The sequence below is a fragment of the Gavialis gangeticus genome, unplaced genomic scaffold, assembly GCF_001723915.1.
Source record: "Gavialis gangeticus isolate Ggan-Ray unplaced genomic scaffold, GavGan_comp1, whole genome shotgun sequence".
Taxonomy (NCBI): domain Eukaryota; kingdom Metazoa; phylum Chordata; order Crocodylia; family Gavialidae; genus Gavialis; species Gavialis gangeticus.
Window position 1 is genome coordinate 35851072 of NW_017728998.1, and position 15145 is coordinate 35866216.

General features: G+C 39.0%; 1 protein-coding gene across 6 annotated transcripts in view; it reads left to right on the plus strand.

Annotated features, from left to right (window-relative positions):
* The window catches only part of CHD9 (chromodomain helicase DNA binding protein 9), a 214656-nt gene that overhangs the window by 121184 nt on the left and 78327 nt on the right, over positions 1-15145 (plus strand). For all 6 annotated transcript variants that reach the window (XM_019505708.1, XM_019505710.1, XM_019505711.1 and 3 more), the window contains 5 exons: positions 3634-3751; positions 4283-4369; positions 5632-5769; positions 9903-10024; positions 13506-13749. In XM_019505708.1, coding sequence (XP_019361253.1) covers positions 3634-3751; positions 4283-4369; positions 5632-5769; positions 9903-10024; positions 13506-13749 — 709 coding nt within the window. The remainder of the gene's footprint in view (positions 1-3633; positions 3752-4282; positions 4370-5631; positions 5770-9902; positions 10025-13505; positions 13750-15145) is intronic.

Genomic DNA, 15145 nt, shown 5'->3' on the forward strand with positions numbered 1-15145 from the left:
CTCTCTCTCTCTCCTCTCTCTCTCTCTCTCTCTCTCTCTTGTATAGTTTTACATTGGTCATAAGTATTTTTTTTAAACCACTTAAGGTCAGATGTCATTTTCATATAGAGTTGTTTTCTTCATGAGTAGCCCCATTCATTCTTTTTAAAATACAAATTTCTTAAGATTTATAACATTTATAGCACTAATGCCCACAATATATAGCCAGTGTAAAGTAGTTGTAATGTTGTATTTTTAAAAAATACATTTTTATCACCTTGTGTTTTGTATATTAGTCAAATTCAGCAGGAGATAGCTGCCTAAGATTAAATTTAATTTCCTTGGCTTATATCAAGTGAATGTAGAATACATCAATATTATCACAGAACCTAGGGCGGTTTGCCATGGAATGTAGTTCCACTCTAATGCATAGTACAGTGGGTTTTGTCCGATGGAAACCAAACCATAATGTGTCGAAAGTTTATCTAGTAAGATAAATTTTGAATCGTAAAAGAATATAAAGCCACCTGGGATCATATAATCCAGCCAGTCCCCTCCTAGTTGAATCATCCTTTCTTGTGTAAACCATCCCAGCAAGTGTTTATCTAACTCTCGCATAAAAATCACCAGTGATGGAGATTCCACAGCCTCTCTGAGTAACTTGTCCCAGGGATTAACCACAGTTATTGCTGGGAGGTTCTTCATATCCAACCTAAATTTCCCTTGTTGCAATTAAAGACCATTTCATCTGGTCCTATCCTCTGCGAACAAAGGGAGCAGCCATTCACTGTCCTTTTTATAACAGCCCATTTTGCATTTGATTGTAGTCTTAAGTCTTCCCTTCTCCAGAATTCTCTTCTCCAGAAAAAAAGCTTCCTATAGCCTTTTCATATAAATTACATTTTCTAGAACTCGTAACCATTTTGTGTTGCTCTTTTCTGGACCACTTACAATTTCTCCATGTCTTTTTGGATGTACTGCAACTTAGCCAGTTATTTCCCAATTTGTATTTGTTCATTTGATTGTTCCATCCTAAGTGCAGTACTTTGTACTTGTCCTTATTCAGTTTCATGCAATTTTATAATACATCTTGAATTTGTCAAAGTAATTTTGAATGCTAGTCCTCTCTTTCAGTGTGCCTGCTGACCCACCCAGTTTGGTGTCATTTACTAAGTGCGCACTCGATTTCATCCCCCAGGTTACGATGGGATATAAACAGGACCCAGGACAGACCCCTGAGGAGCTCCACTTAAGGCCTCCTCCCAGCTAGACACCGAGCCATCAATGTATTATTTTGGGGGCAACCAAATGATTCAGTTAGTTATGCACCCACCTTATCATAGTTTCATCTAAACTATTCCGTTAGATTTATGACAATATCATGAAAAACAGAATTAGAATCCTTAATATAGTCAAACTGTATCGCAGCCACTGCTCTCCCCTGTCCTCAAAGCCTGTCACCTTGTCAGAGAAGTAAATCAGTTATAAACATGACTTGTCCGTGTTAGCTTTTCCTTATCACCTTGTTATGTTGTAAGTACTTAGAAATAGATTTCTTACTGATGTGTTTCCAGTGTCTTTTTAAGTATTTAGAATAGACTGACCAGTCTGTAATTCCATGGGCCTTTCTTGGTCCAGTTTTGTTAAGATGGGAACCAATTTGCCCTTTTCCAGTCTTCTGGGGTCTTGCCTTACCTCCATGAGTTCTTAAAGATAATAGCCAATGCTTCTGCAATCACTTAAACAGAATGAATCTCATCTCGACCTGCTGACTTAAAAACAGTCACCTGATCTAGGTTAACATCCAACTTGTTCTTTCCTTATTCTAGACTGATGTTTCTCCTTTTCTTTCCTTGCTGCAAACTGTGCCAGTCACCTGATAGTTGTTTTTTGGGTTGTTTTGTCTTTTCTTTTGGTCTTTTTTTGGTGATGACTGAAGTAAAAGAAGACATTAAACACTTCAGCCTTTTCTGCATCCTCTATTAATAAATTCCTTTCCCCATCCAGTACAGGACCTAAACTTCCTTGGACTTCCTCTTACTTCCAGTACACTTTCTGGAATGGTTTTTATTACTTTTTATGTCTTTCCTAGTTACATTGCAATTTGGGTCTTAGCCTTCCTGATTTTTTCCTACGTGCCTACACTATACTTTTATACTCGGCATTAGCAACACAGCAAAATTTCCACTTTTTGTGTAATTTCTTTTTAAGTAAAATAATTGATAAGTTCACAGTTTAGCCAGACAGGTCTCTTACATCAGTGGTTTTCAACCTTTTTTCATTTACAGCCCCCTAAAAAATTTCGAATGGAGGCATGGACCCTTTTGAATTGTAAGTGTGGGTATTCACATGCTTTTGATTGATCATAGTTGTTTTTCATGGATCCCTTAGACATAGTCCCTGGACCCCTAGGAGTCTGTGAACCACAGGTTGAAAACCACTGTCTTGCTGCATTTTTTTCTCTCTTTTCAATAAGGATAGCATGCATTTGTGCCCATAATATTGTCTCTTTAAGATGCAGTTAGTTATCTTGGACTTTTTTCCTTTAGATTCATCTCCCATAGGATCCTGTTCACCTGAGTTTAATAAAGTCTGCTTTTCTGAAGTGTAGTGCTTTTATTTGCTGCTTTCCCTTCATTTCCTTAGGATCACAGGCTCTTGCCATTTCTCTTCCACTGTCACCAAACTTGCCTTCCACCCTCAGATTCTCAGCCAGTTCCTATTAATAAGCAGCCAATCAAGATGACCTTTCCTCTGATTTCACTGGTCCAAAGTAAAAATATAGTAAGGGATGATAAGGAAAGAGCCATTTTTGGTATTTTCTCATTTACGCTTCCTCTCCCCACCAAGCCATTAAAATTGCCAAGACAAAAACATGCTTGTGAGTAATTTCATTGCATTCTTGTTCAGGAGTTTAAACAATTGCAGGATTAAGGCTTGAGTGTTTTAGGGCTCTTGTTTTGGGGGGGGGGGGTTGCATTTTTTGTTTTTTATTTAAAAAGACAAAAAAACCAACCACCTAGGTCTTGTTTCCTGGATGGATGTAGATTTTTCTCTTTTGTCCTATTCTTAGAGTCAGCTATACTGTGTAGAAATTGTTCTATACAGCTAGCATTTAAGTGGGTGCTTGAAAAACAGTAATTAAAAATACAAAAGTATACTCAGATAATGTTAGTTTTCATTTCACACAAGAACAGTATAATCAAAACTTTTTTCAGAGAGAAGTTTTCTAAAATCTGTTTCTGCATAGATTAAATAGTTTACCTCAGGGTAATAACAAAGGTCCCAGTCTTGCATGATGGTATGTGCAGGTGGAACCCTTCATCTGTATAGAGCCTCATTAATTTAGCTGTGGTTACACCCACTTTGAGTGATTCACCTGCCTGCAACATTGTAGAATCAAGACCAGTGTTGTTCCTTGCATGCTGGAGGGAGAAAAGATAATATTTAAGAAATCCAACATTGTGGTATGATAGAGAGATAATGGTTGTATAAAGATGGAACATATTCTGTGCATACAAACTTTAAAAGGTGCATTTCTGTTCTGTTTGGATTAATATATTTATGTAATATTGCATATTGTTGAAACGGTGATAAAAACATTTAAAAATGTTGCTTTTCTTAAAATATTGACGTGTTCTTATATAATTTTAGCTCTTACCTCCACTGTGAATGGGCCACAGAACAACAGCTTTTGAAGGATAAAAGAATCCAGCAAAAAATCAAACGGTTCAAGCTGAGACAGGCACAAAGAGCTCACTTTTTTGCGGATGTGAGTAAGAAATGGATATGTAAACTAGGTTTTGTTGCTTGCCAAAACTTTATTTTTAAATTGAATAGTTGAATTTGGTGCTAATAAGTTTGTGTTTTTAGAATCATTTGTAGTTTTTCCTAAAATTTCTTAAGATAATTTGATGAAAATTATAATATTTGTGATAATAAAAGTTCTTTCTTATTTTAAAAACAGGATTCATTGGGTAGCTTCAGTTGCGATCATTTGAGACATATTATTGTAGACAGATAGACTGAATAGGGGTAGGTACTATACTGCAACAGTTAGGTCACTGCACTTCATTCTTAAATGATAGCAGCCTTCTAGTCTAGAGTTACAGCTGTCTCTGATGCCAGTTGTTTCTAAAAGAATGTGATAGTTTTGTGGTATACATGCAACCAGTAGTTGCATTTTATATTTCTATCTAAATCAGACTTTGGGTAGAGGGAAAGGTAACATATTAAATTGCAACATTTGTCTAGTTCTCCTTGGCATTCCCATGTTACTCGTTATATTACTCTTGAATTGCAGATGGAGGAAGAACCTTTTAATCCTGATTATGTTGAAGTAGACCGGGTATTAGAAGTCTCCTTTTGTGAAGATAAGGATACTGGGGAGGTAAGTAAATACTAAATAAATTAAAAATATATATAACCTGAAATAAACCAAAAGATATACTCTCAAACAGTCTTTTGTGATTCGAACATTTATCATTATTTTAGTGAACTTGAGAAGAAAAACATTATGTGAGCCTTATTAGTAATTTTACTGAAGTCTGTAAGCTTGTGACTTTTTCTTCAGTTCAGTTCCCTGAGGCCATGAGGAGTCAGCCTATGGCCTAACTACAGGGTATGTCTATGCTGTGTCTGCAGCATATCACAAAAGAGATGCTCCTGATTGGGCCCTGCTCATGCATGGCAAACCCACAATTGCACTTTTGAAGCTGCTCTAGGGACATCCCTAGAGACCAGGGTCTTGACAGCAACCAGTCAGAGGTCACCCCTTCACCAGTAGGTTTTTGTATTTGGTATATGGGGGTGGATAGTTAGGGACTGCTCAGGAGTAGTCCTGTTGGGACACATTGGGGATGCTTTGTGGTCATACACAGTTTGATTCCAAATCTTCTCACTTCAAGCTATGGCCAAGTGAAACCTTGTAGTACTCTACTGTTTCTTGGTCAACAAGGGCCTGGATGACAAGGGAGAAGTAGTCAGACATCACTACACTCAATGTGCTTATAATTTTGAAATTTTAGTCTCTGAAATTATTTGAAGTTTTTTCCAAAGTTAGTAAATTTGATATAAAATGACAAAGGGAAATGTACATTGACAAAAACGATTAGCGGCATGGTTTATGAGGACGGGTTGAAAGGAATAGTATCACTTAGTCTGGAGAAGAAAAGACTAACTTAGGATTTATTTGATAACCTCTTTCAAATACCTGAAGGGTGATTATATAGAGGATGGAAAAAGACTTTTCTCTGTGGCTATAGGGAACAGGTCTGGGAGGAATGGCCTCAACTGCAATAGAAGAAACTTAGGTTGAGGATTAGAAAGAACTTTCTGAGTGTGAGGGTGGTCAAGCATTGGAACAGGCTACTGAAAGGAGTTGTGGAATCTCCATCCCTGGAAATTAGACTGACCCTTTGCTAGGATGGTTTAGTCAGGGATCATCCTGCCTTGAGCAGGGGGCCTAGCTAGATAACTCTGTGAGATATCTTCCAGCCCTACTTACCGATGATTACTTGAGGTAATGCAAAGTCCTTTCATTTTTTAAAATCAGGATTAATCAGGTCTTATTTAAATGTTCTACCTAGATATTGGGTTATGCTAGCAATCTGTGTACTAAATAAAAAGTTGATTACATTTTTTTTTCTGCAGCCTGTTGTTTACTACTTAGTAAAGTGGTGTTCATTACCATATGAAGATAGCACATGGGAGCTGAAAGAAGATGTAGATCAAGCAAAAATAGAAGAGTTTGAACAATTGCAAGCTTCCAGGCCTGACTCAAGGCGACTGGTAAAAATACACCTACTTTGTTTGTGGTCAATATGTATGGTGAATATGATTTGTTTCTTTCAACTTTGAACTTTTGTGTTAGAAAACATTTTTCCCATTTTTGCCAGTGACAAACAGGTCTGGTTGTGCCTCCAAAGTTGCAGATAGGCTGATGACTCAGTAACAGGTTTTGAGCCTTATTAGCCAGAGAAACGGACATTTTCCAATAAGCAGGAAAAAATGTTCCTAATTTTATTCCCTGTATACCTAGATGGATAATTATTAATAAGATGATGAAATTTATTTATCAAAAATAAAAAAAATTCTGATATCTTGCTGAACTTTAAATGTGGGAGATGAGTTGTACAGAGAGAGACAACTGCAGAATTCACATAAATCCTAATGATAAGTAGAAAACACACTACTATATACGCCCAGAGCTAGAAACAACAAGCATGTTAAGGAGATCTTGCTCCCTCTCTGCAGAAGATCCACAAACAGAGATTCCTTAGCTACTATCTGTTGGGATTTTTTTCTCTTCGTAAGTGGCAGTCTCATGGAAAGAAATATATAACGTTTGAGACAAAAGGTTGGCTTATTATATTGGATTTAATAGCACTAAATGAAGAGAAAAGAGTGGTAGTTATTTTTATTGAAGGACCTCTCTTGATTGTCAGTGTGGAAGACCTACATTTTTCATACTAAAACACAGATTTTTGTTTATTGTAAAAATAAATGGCTGGGGAGAATATTTCTATATAATTATGTAATCCTGTATGATTTCTTGTAGCACTTTATTTCTTCTTTTTTTAATGCTATACTTTTTAAAAATTGAGACTTACAGATCACTTTAGCTTCCTTTTGAATGAATTCCGTTCAGTTCCCCTATGTTTTATTTGCTTGTTTGAAATGTCACCATATGAGAAGAAGGGTTTTTTAGATATTGGTTGCATAATGGTGTGTGTGTGTGTGTGTGTGTGTGTGTGTGTGTTTTGGGGGGGGAGGAGGGGGATAGTGATCTAGAGCAGTGGTGCCCACAGTTTTTTAGCCACAGGTCAAATGAATGGTATGGGGTCAGTCCACAGGCCAGATAAGGCTCCATGCTGTATGTTGAGGTTGGGCCCTGGGGCCCCATGCCAACACTGCCCAGCTGGAATCAGGCTCTGTAGGCCCCACCAAGACCCTGTGCACCAAGATTGGGTCTTGTGCTGTCCTGTACAACTGATCTCGTGTGCAGAGCCATGGCCCACAGGGCTTGCCACAAGCCAAATGACAAGGGACTGGGGGGCAGATTTGACCTATGGCCTAGGTGTAGAGTAAAAAACTTGATTTCTTCTAAATATCAAATTATATAAATGGTGCAGCTGATTGGCAAAACTTGTGACTAAACATTTATCACTGGAAAATACCAATTAATTGAAATAGAAATGTTTTGTGGAAATGGTTCAGTTTCAACAGACGGACAGACACTGGGTAGAATTTCAGTGCTACTCTGCCTGGTTTCTATCAGAGGCCTTTCTTGTTTCCTGCAAAAAATTTTTGCCCAATTCTGTAGTAGGCTGTGAAACCTTGAGTCCCAGAGTTTGGCTGCTGATATTCCAGGCTCCCAACTCCCTTTAGCCCACTCAGCAGATTACTGAGAACTAAGCTTCCTGGTACTGGAAGCCCATTAGCCTTGTTTAATGGACTCAAGGACTATGGAAACTGCTGAGTGAAACTGAATAGATTTTTGTCCGTTTTACTGCTGCTTACCACTGAATGGTGATAGTGACATTAAATGGCCTGTATCAAGTTGTCAAGGCTCTGATTAGATTCACTGTTGCTATTCAGTGATAGGCAGCAATGAAACATTTGGAACAATTGGGTCCCTTACTGAACAGGGGAGCCAACCTAGTGACAGATGATGAGGAAAAGGTAGAGTACCGAATGCCCTTTTTACCTTGATTTTTCACAGTCAAGGTCAGCTCCCAGACTACTGCACCAAGCAGCAGAGTTTTGGGAGAAGGTGAGGAGCCCTCAGTGATGAAAGAACAGGTTAAGGACTGTTTAGAAAAGCTGGATATGTACAAATCCATGGGCCAGATGCAATGCACCTGAGTGTGCTGAGGGAGTTGGCTGATGTGATTGCAGAGCCACTTGTCATTATGTTTGAAAAACTCATGGTGATCAGGGAGGTCCCAGACTATTGGAAAAGAGCAAATATAGTGCCTATCATTAAGAAAGTGAAGAAGGAGGATCTGGGGAACTATAGACCAGTCAGCCTCAGCTCAGTCCCTGGAAAATCATGGAGCAGTTCCTCAAGGAATCCATTTCTGTGTACTGGAGAAGAAGGTAATCGGGAACAGTCAGCATGGATTCACCAAGGGCAAGTCATTCCTGACCAGCCTGATGAAATAACTGGTTTTGTGGATGTAGGGAAAGCAGTGGATATGATATACCTTGAGTTTAGCAAGGCTTTTGATACAGCGTCCCACAGCATTCTTGCAAACAAGCTAAGGAAGTATGAGTTGGATGAATGGACTGTAAGGTGCATAGAAAGCTTACTGGATCGTCAGGCTCAGTGGGTGGTGATCAATGGCTCAATGTCTAGTTGGCAGCTGGTATCAAGTGGAGTGCCAGGGGTTGGTTAGGGCCAATTTAGTTCAGTATCTTCATTAACGATCTGGAAGATGGGATGGAGTGCACTCTAAACAAGTTCATAGATGTTGCCAGGCTCAAAGGGTGGGTAGTAGATACACTAGAGAGTAGGGCTAGGATTCAGAGTGAACTAGACAAATTGGAGGATTGGGCCAAAAGAAATTTCATGAGGTTCAGCAAGGACCACTGCAAAGTCCTGCACTTAAAATGGAAGACTCCCATGCTCTGCTACAGGCTTGGGACTAAGTGGTTAAGTAGCAGCTCTGCAGAGAAGTACCTGGGGGTTACAGTGGACAGTAAGCTGGATATGAATCAGCAGTGTGCCCTGCTAGTATACTGGGTTGCATTAGTAGGAGGATTGCCAGGATATCAAGGGAAGTAATAATTCCCCTCTATTATGCAGTAGTGAAGCCATATCTGGAGTACTGTGTTGAATTTTGAACCCCCCACTATAGAAAAGATGTGGACAAGTTGGAGAGAGTCCAGTGGAGGGCAACAAAAATGGTTAGGGGGCTGAAGCCCGTGATTTATGAGGAGGGGCTGAGGGAACTGGGCTTACTTAGTTTGCAGAAGAGAAGACTGAGGGAGGATTTGATAGCAGCCTTTAACTACCTGAAGGGTAGTTACAAACAAGATGGAGCTAGACTGTTCTCCGTGGTGACAAATGACAGAACAAGGAGCAATGGTCTCAAGTTGCAGCAAGGGAAGTTTAGGTTGAATATTAGGATTACCTAGAGATGTTGTGGAATCTCCATCTTTGGAGGCTTTTAAGGCCCAGCTCAACAAATCCCTGGTTGGAATGATCTAATTGGAGATGGTCCTTGCTTTAGAGTAGGGTGTTGGACTAGATGACCTCCTGAGGTCCCTTCCAACCCTAATTTTCTAACAGACAGTCATTCAGCTGCTGCCAGGGTTTTCAGGGTTCCCAACTCCTCTGCAGCCTACCAGATGGGCTGGCAGAGATTCCAGGGAATGTTTCATTTCAGAAAGGCCACGCTCTCTGCTTCCAAAATGATATATTATGGGTTTGGGGTCCTGTGGCTATTTGAATTTTTGCATTTTCATTCCAATTAGGGATATAAATATTTTTTTAAACTCATCATTTTTTTAGAGAATTAAAATGTGGTTTAACAGCTAGCTCTAGAAAATAGAATGTTAACAGGAATTTATTAAGCTCTGTCATTCTGAGTGATTTTGCTTTTTTTTCATCTTGTACAATTCAAGGCAGTCATTTACTGTTGTTATCTCTTAGTCCGAGAAGTTAGTTGTATTTACTTTAAAATTAAGAAGCCATTTATTTTTGCATATAAATAATAAAAACAAATTAATATTCTTGCTTTATTGAACCAATAGTAAGTGACCACTGCAATACCTTTTCAATCAAAGGGTGAGCAATCCAATTCAAAATCCTTTGAGTCGCTTGTTCTGAAATATTATGTAAAGAGGCATTTTGAAAACAGGAAAATATTGATTTCTTTTTTTTTTTTTTAACTCAATATATTTTTTTTTTTCTGAAGGACCGACCTCCTCCGAACTCTTGGAAGAAGATAGAACATTCTAGGGAATATAAAAATGGCAATCAGCTCAGGGAATACCAACTGGAAGGACTCAATTGGCTCCTGTTCAACTGGTACAATAGGTATGCACTCTGAAGATTTTTGTAAATTTTATTCATAATGGATTTTAAAATGGGCTCCTGGTTTAGAATGATAGATTAGCATTGTTAGTTACATTTGCATGGACTTATCTGTGTTTAACTAAACAGTTAAGACCTTAAAGAAAAAGAATAGAAATTGTTTTGTTTGAAATTTGGTATATAATTTTTTGTTTTGGATATCTCCGTCCTTTTGATTCCTGAGGTATTGGTTTTAGCAACACAAAAAAAACAAAAAAAAAAAACCCACAGGGAGGGGGTTAAACCGAACTTGACACTTACCAGTGGAAACAAGTCACCACTTAGTTAGTTATGTAGGCTTCTCTTCATTCCTTCAGAGGAGGAGGTAAGAAACCAATTCAGAATGAAAGCATCAACAGGATTTTAAATGCAAGAAAAGTGTGCAGGAAAACGTGGAAGAACTGAAGTGCCCTCTGCTTCCCTTCAAAATAACAAAGCGAAAAAGAGAGTACATAATGAAATGCATATATTTACTCATACCTATGCTATTACAGGAGCTTACCATGGGGTGATTACCAGTAATGGCAGGCTGGCCCTGGGGGTTTAAATCTCCTGTACCATCAAGGCTATGTTTAAACAACAGGGGCCACTGCTGTTAGCTAGGTCACTGCCTTAACACCTTAATGCAGTTGGACCCCCAGTGTGAAAACAGTTTTGCCAGTGGGAGGCTTTCTGTCACCAGAGTATAGGTATTCCCCTAAATGACAGAATATCTGATGGCAGTTGCATCAGCTATGAGATTTGACCTTTTCACTGTGTCAGCTGTCTACTTTTGAACCACAGAGATAGCTTTGAATATTTAACACCTGAATTACTATAAAAGTTAACAGCACCAATCAGTTGCCATTGAATACTTGCCACAAAGAATCATTTGTCTCATCCAGATAGAAAGTAATGGGAAGTGCAATAGGAAATCAGCCTGGCTAAATGGTGATCTCTTCAAGGAGCTGAAACTCAAAAATGAGTCCTATAAAATGTAGAAACTTGGCCATAGTACAAGGAAAGAGTATAAGAATGTCACGTGGGCATGTAGGGGAAAAATTAGGAAGGCCAGGGCACAATTTGAGATGCAGTTTGAGGTGTCAAGGGACATAAATGGTAATAAAAAGAGATTTAGGTACTGTATTTCACAGTGTACAGGTTAACATAGTGTAGATGTCAACCCCACTTTTCTGATCCAAAAAGTTAGGATTTTCATAGTATAAATTGACCTAACTTTCTGGCTCAGAAATATGGGGTTGAGTTATACCGGATGAGGCTGGTGTTCAGCTGCTTCAGCCCAAGTAGTGCTGCTCGCAGGGGATGGGGCCAGTTTCTGTGCTTGGCTGTCAGGGAATGGGGCTGTGTTTTGTGCCTGGCCAAGGGGCATCTCCATGGCGATGGCAAGGCCCGCAGGAATGCCATCTCATGATAGGTTAATAAGGTTGGCTTGGCATGGGAGGAGGGTCAAAAGTATTGATACTGTGTATAAGTTAAGGTGGAAATTTAAAGTAAAGATTCTGGCTTCAAACCTGAACTTGTTCACTGTGAAATACGGTATGTCAAAATAAGCGGGAAACTAGTATTTCCATAGGTCCCTTACAGAATGTGAATGACAATCTGCAGATAATCCAGAGTAGACTGAAGTATTTAATGTCTTTTTTGCTTTAACTTTCACAAAAAGGGTAGCTACCAGATGACAAATGTAGTTGGCAGGAAAGAGAGGGAAGGAGTCAAACAGTCTTAACTAATGGCAGAACAGGTTAGGGATTACTTGGAGAAGCTTGATGATTTCAGGTCAGCAGGACCAGATGGGAGGCTACTAAAGGAATTGGCTGAGGTAATTTTGGAGCCATTGGCTATCTTTTTTGAGAATTCATGGAGCTTGGGTGAGGTTCTGGATGACTGGAAAAGGACAAATATAGTGTCCATCTTTAAGAAGGGGAAGAAGGAAGATCTGGGGAACTACAGACCAGTCAGCCTGATCTCTATACCTGGGAAGACCATGGAGCAGTTTTTCAAGGAATCCATTATGAAGCACCTAGAGGAGAACAAGGTTATCAGGGACAGTCAGCATGGATTCACCAAAAGCAAGTCTTGCCTAACCAATCTGATTTCCTTCTATGATAGTGACAGGCTCTGTGGATGAGGGGAGAGCAGTGGATGTGGTATACTGTGAATTTAGCAAGGCTTTTGACACTGGTGACATGATATTCTCATTACCAAGCTAAGGAAATAGACTTGACCAAAGTACTATAGGGTTGATGCATATCTGGTTGTATCATGGCACTCAGTGAGTTAGTCCTCAATAGCTCAATGTCTAGTTGAGAGGAAGTATTAATTTGGGTTCCCCAGGGATCTGCCCTGGGTCCAGTATTGTTCAACGTCTTCATTAATGATTGGGATCATGAGGTTGAGTGCCTGCTTAGCAGATTTGTGGATGACACTAAGTTAGGTGGAAGGGCAGACACTCCTAGCAGTAGGGCTAGGATCCAGAATGACCTGGATAGACTGGAGAAATGGTCCACAGTCAAGTGAGATGAGATTCAGCTAGGACAAGCACAAAATCCTGCACTGGGGACAGAATAACTACATGCACAAATGCAGGCTGGGGACTGACTGGCTAGACTGGAGTACTAGAGAAGGACCTGAGGGTTACAGTGGACAGTAAACCGAATATGAGCCAACAGTGTGCTTTTTGGTGCTAAAAAAAATCCAACAGCATCCTGGATTGTATTAACAGGAATGCCACTTCCAAATTAAGGGAAGTGATTTTTCCCTCTGTTCAGCACTGGTGAGGCCTTGCATGGAGTACTGTGTCCAGTTTTGGACCCCACATTTCAATAAGTTTGCACAGGGCAGCCAAAATGATTAGGGGCCTAGGAGACAAGACTGAGAAAAGGCTGCAAGAATTAGGGTTATTTAACCTACATAATATAGACAAGGGCTTAGAGGTATAGGGGAAAAATGGTGGTGATATAGTAATGACTGTGTTTGAGTGCCATTGAATATAGCATGGTTCTTTTCCTTCCTCCCCTAACACCTTGGTGTTTGCACTAGGTCTTCCAAAGAGTGTCACAGGACCTCCAACAGATCTTTATTCCACACACATCACAGGGAATCCATGTCTTGTAGACCAGTGCTCTAAATCTTTGGTGGCAGCTAAGTGTGAAAAAAATATTTTAGGGAAGCTGCCAGGAGAGTCTGTTAGTATGTTCCTTCCTTTCCTAACTTCCTAATCTTAATGTAGTGTATAGTTGTGGCAGACTGAGGAGGAGGGGGTGTACATACCCAATTTCATCCATTCATTACGGAGGATGGGATTCCCTTGAGCATCTTCTGCATCGCCTGATTTATTTTAGACTATTTTAATGATTTTTAATTATTTTCAGATACTGTGCTTTGAGTAAAAGTTTAATGTTTGTAGTTCTCTCAAGCTAAATAACAAATATATTTATATTTTCAGGAGAAACTGCATTTTAGCAGATGAAATGGGCCTTGGCAAAACCATTCAGTCAATTACATTCCTCTATGAAATCCTCCTGACTGGTATACGTGGACCTTTCTTAATCATAGCTCCACTTTCCACTATAACTAATTGGGAAAGAGAATTTCGTACATGGACTGATATTAATGTTGTGGTGTATCATGGGAGCATGGTTAGCCGGCAGATGATACAGCAGTACGAAATGTACTTCAGAGACTCGCAGGTATTGTAGTGATGCTTTTGTTCACTAACTTATCTAAAACCTATTTCAGATAACAGGTAGGAAACATGCGCTGTACATAACAGAGATATATGTCATAGTAAAAGCCATTTCTTATCAAAAGGTATTATGGTTTGTTTTTCTTTTTGTTTTTTTTTATTAACACTGGTCAGAGTGTTTAATGTGTTAAATAGATGGGTGCTGTAAATTGGTTGTGGTAAGATTTCATTTCCACTAGATTATTTGGCTTCAACATTTTTATTGATGTGCAGAATACAAAGCTGACATCAATGTGGTTTTGTGGGTTAGGTAAATGTCAGACACAGCCAATTGCAGGATTTAGGCCTGAATTCCCTCAGTAGAGGGAAACAGAAGTTAAGTTCTTTAAGGTCTGTATAGTCTAAAAAGTGAATTTACTTGCCATGTATGCTGCCATTTATTTTCTTTAGGGCATTAATGAGCTTAAAGGAACACTGCCAAGATTTTTACTTCTGCTACTAATGTTTATTGAAAATTGAAACAATTTGCTTCGTTTTCAACAGTTATATTATTTAACATATGTCTTGCTTTGTGCTAGATGTCCTTGTCTGCTATCTTATAGAAATACCTGATATGATTATATCTAATGATATAAAACATCTAATGAAATTTTATGTGATAAAGCAATACCGATAGTAGTTCATTTTACTATTAATTTATTGCAGACGTGTCAAACATAAGGCCTCATAGGCTCGATGAATGGCATGGGGTTGTTTCTTGTTTCATGGGCCGGATAAATGATGTGAAGCCAGTCCATGGACCTGATCCAGCACTCAGGGCTGGTTTGGGGCAGATACAGGTACCACATGCAGGTACCACATGAAGCTCCTGTCCCAGCTCAGCCCCACATATCATCTGTAGTGAGTGGGACTGATCTAATATGCACCTCGTGTAGCATGTAGGTTCAGTCCGAGACCTATGGGCAGCACCAGGGAACATATGATAGGGCTCTGGCGGCTGTATCTGATGTCCCTGAATTATTGCATGCTAGTTGTTTTGCTGAATAGCTGGCCTATTGTATGTCAGTTCAGTGGAGTCTAGCACATTGACAACATATACGTGTTTTTATTGTTATTTTCTTAAAGAAATTACTGATAAACAAGTCCTGTTTTCATAATTTGCTAATGTAGAATGACATCTCATCTAATTTTATTACTTTTTTTTTATGGCAGTGAATTTTTAATAATATTTTGTTCACATAGTTAAAAATGTGACATACTGTGACACTTCTATTGCTATAGTTTTTATAGGTTAGTTTCTGATAGTTGGAAGGCAAAGTAGTATCAATTGGAAATGTATTTGTTTAACAGTATAGCATTCTTAAAAATGGAAAATTACTGATTTGGTGTTAATTATAGTG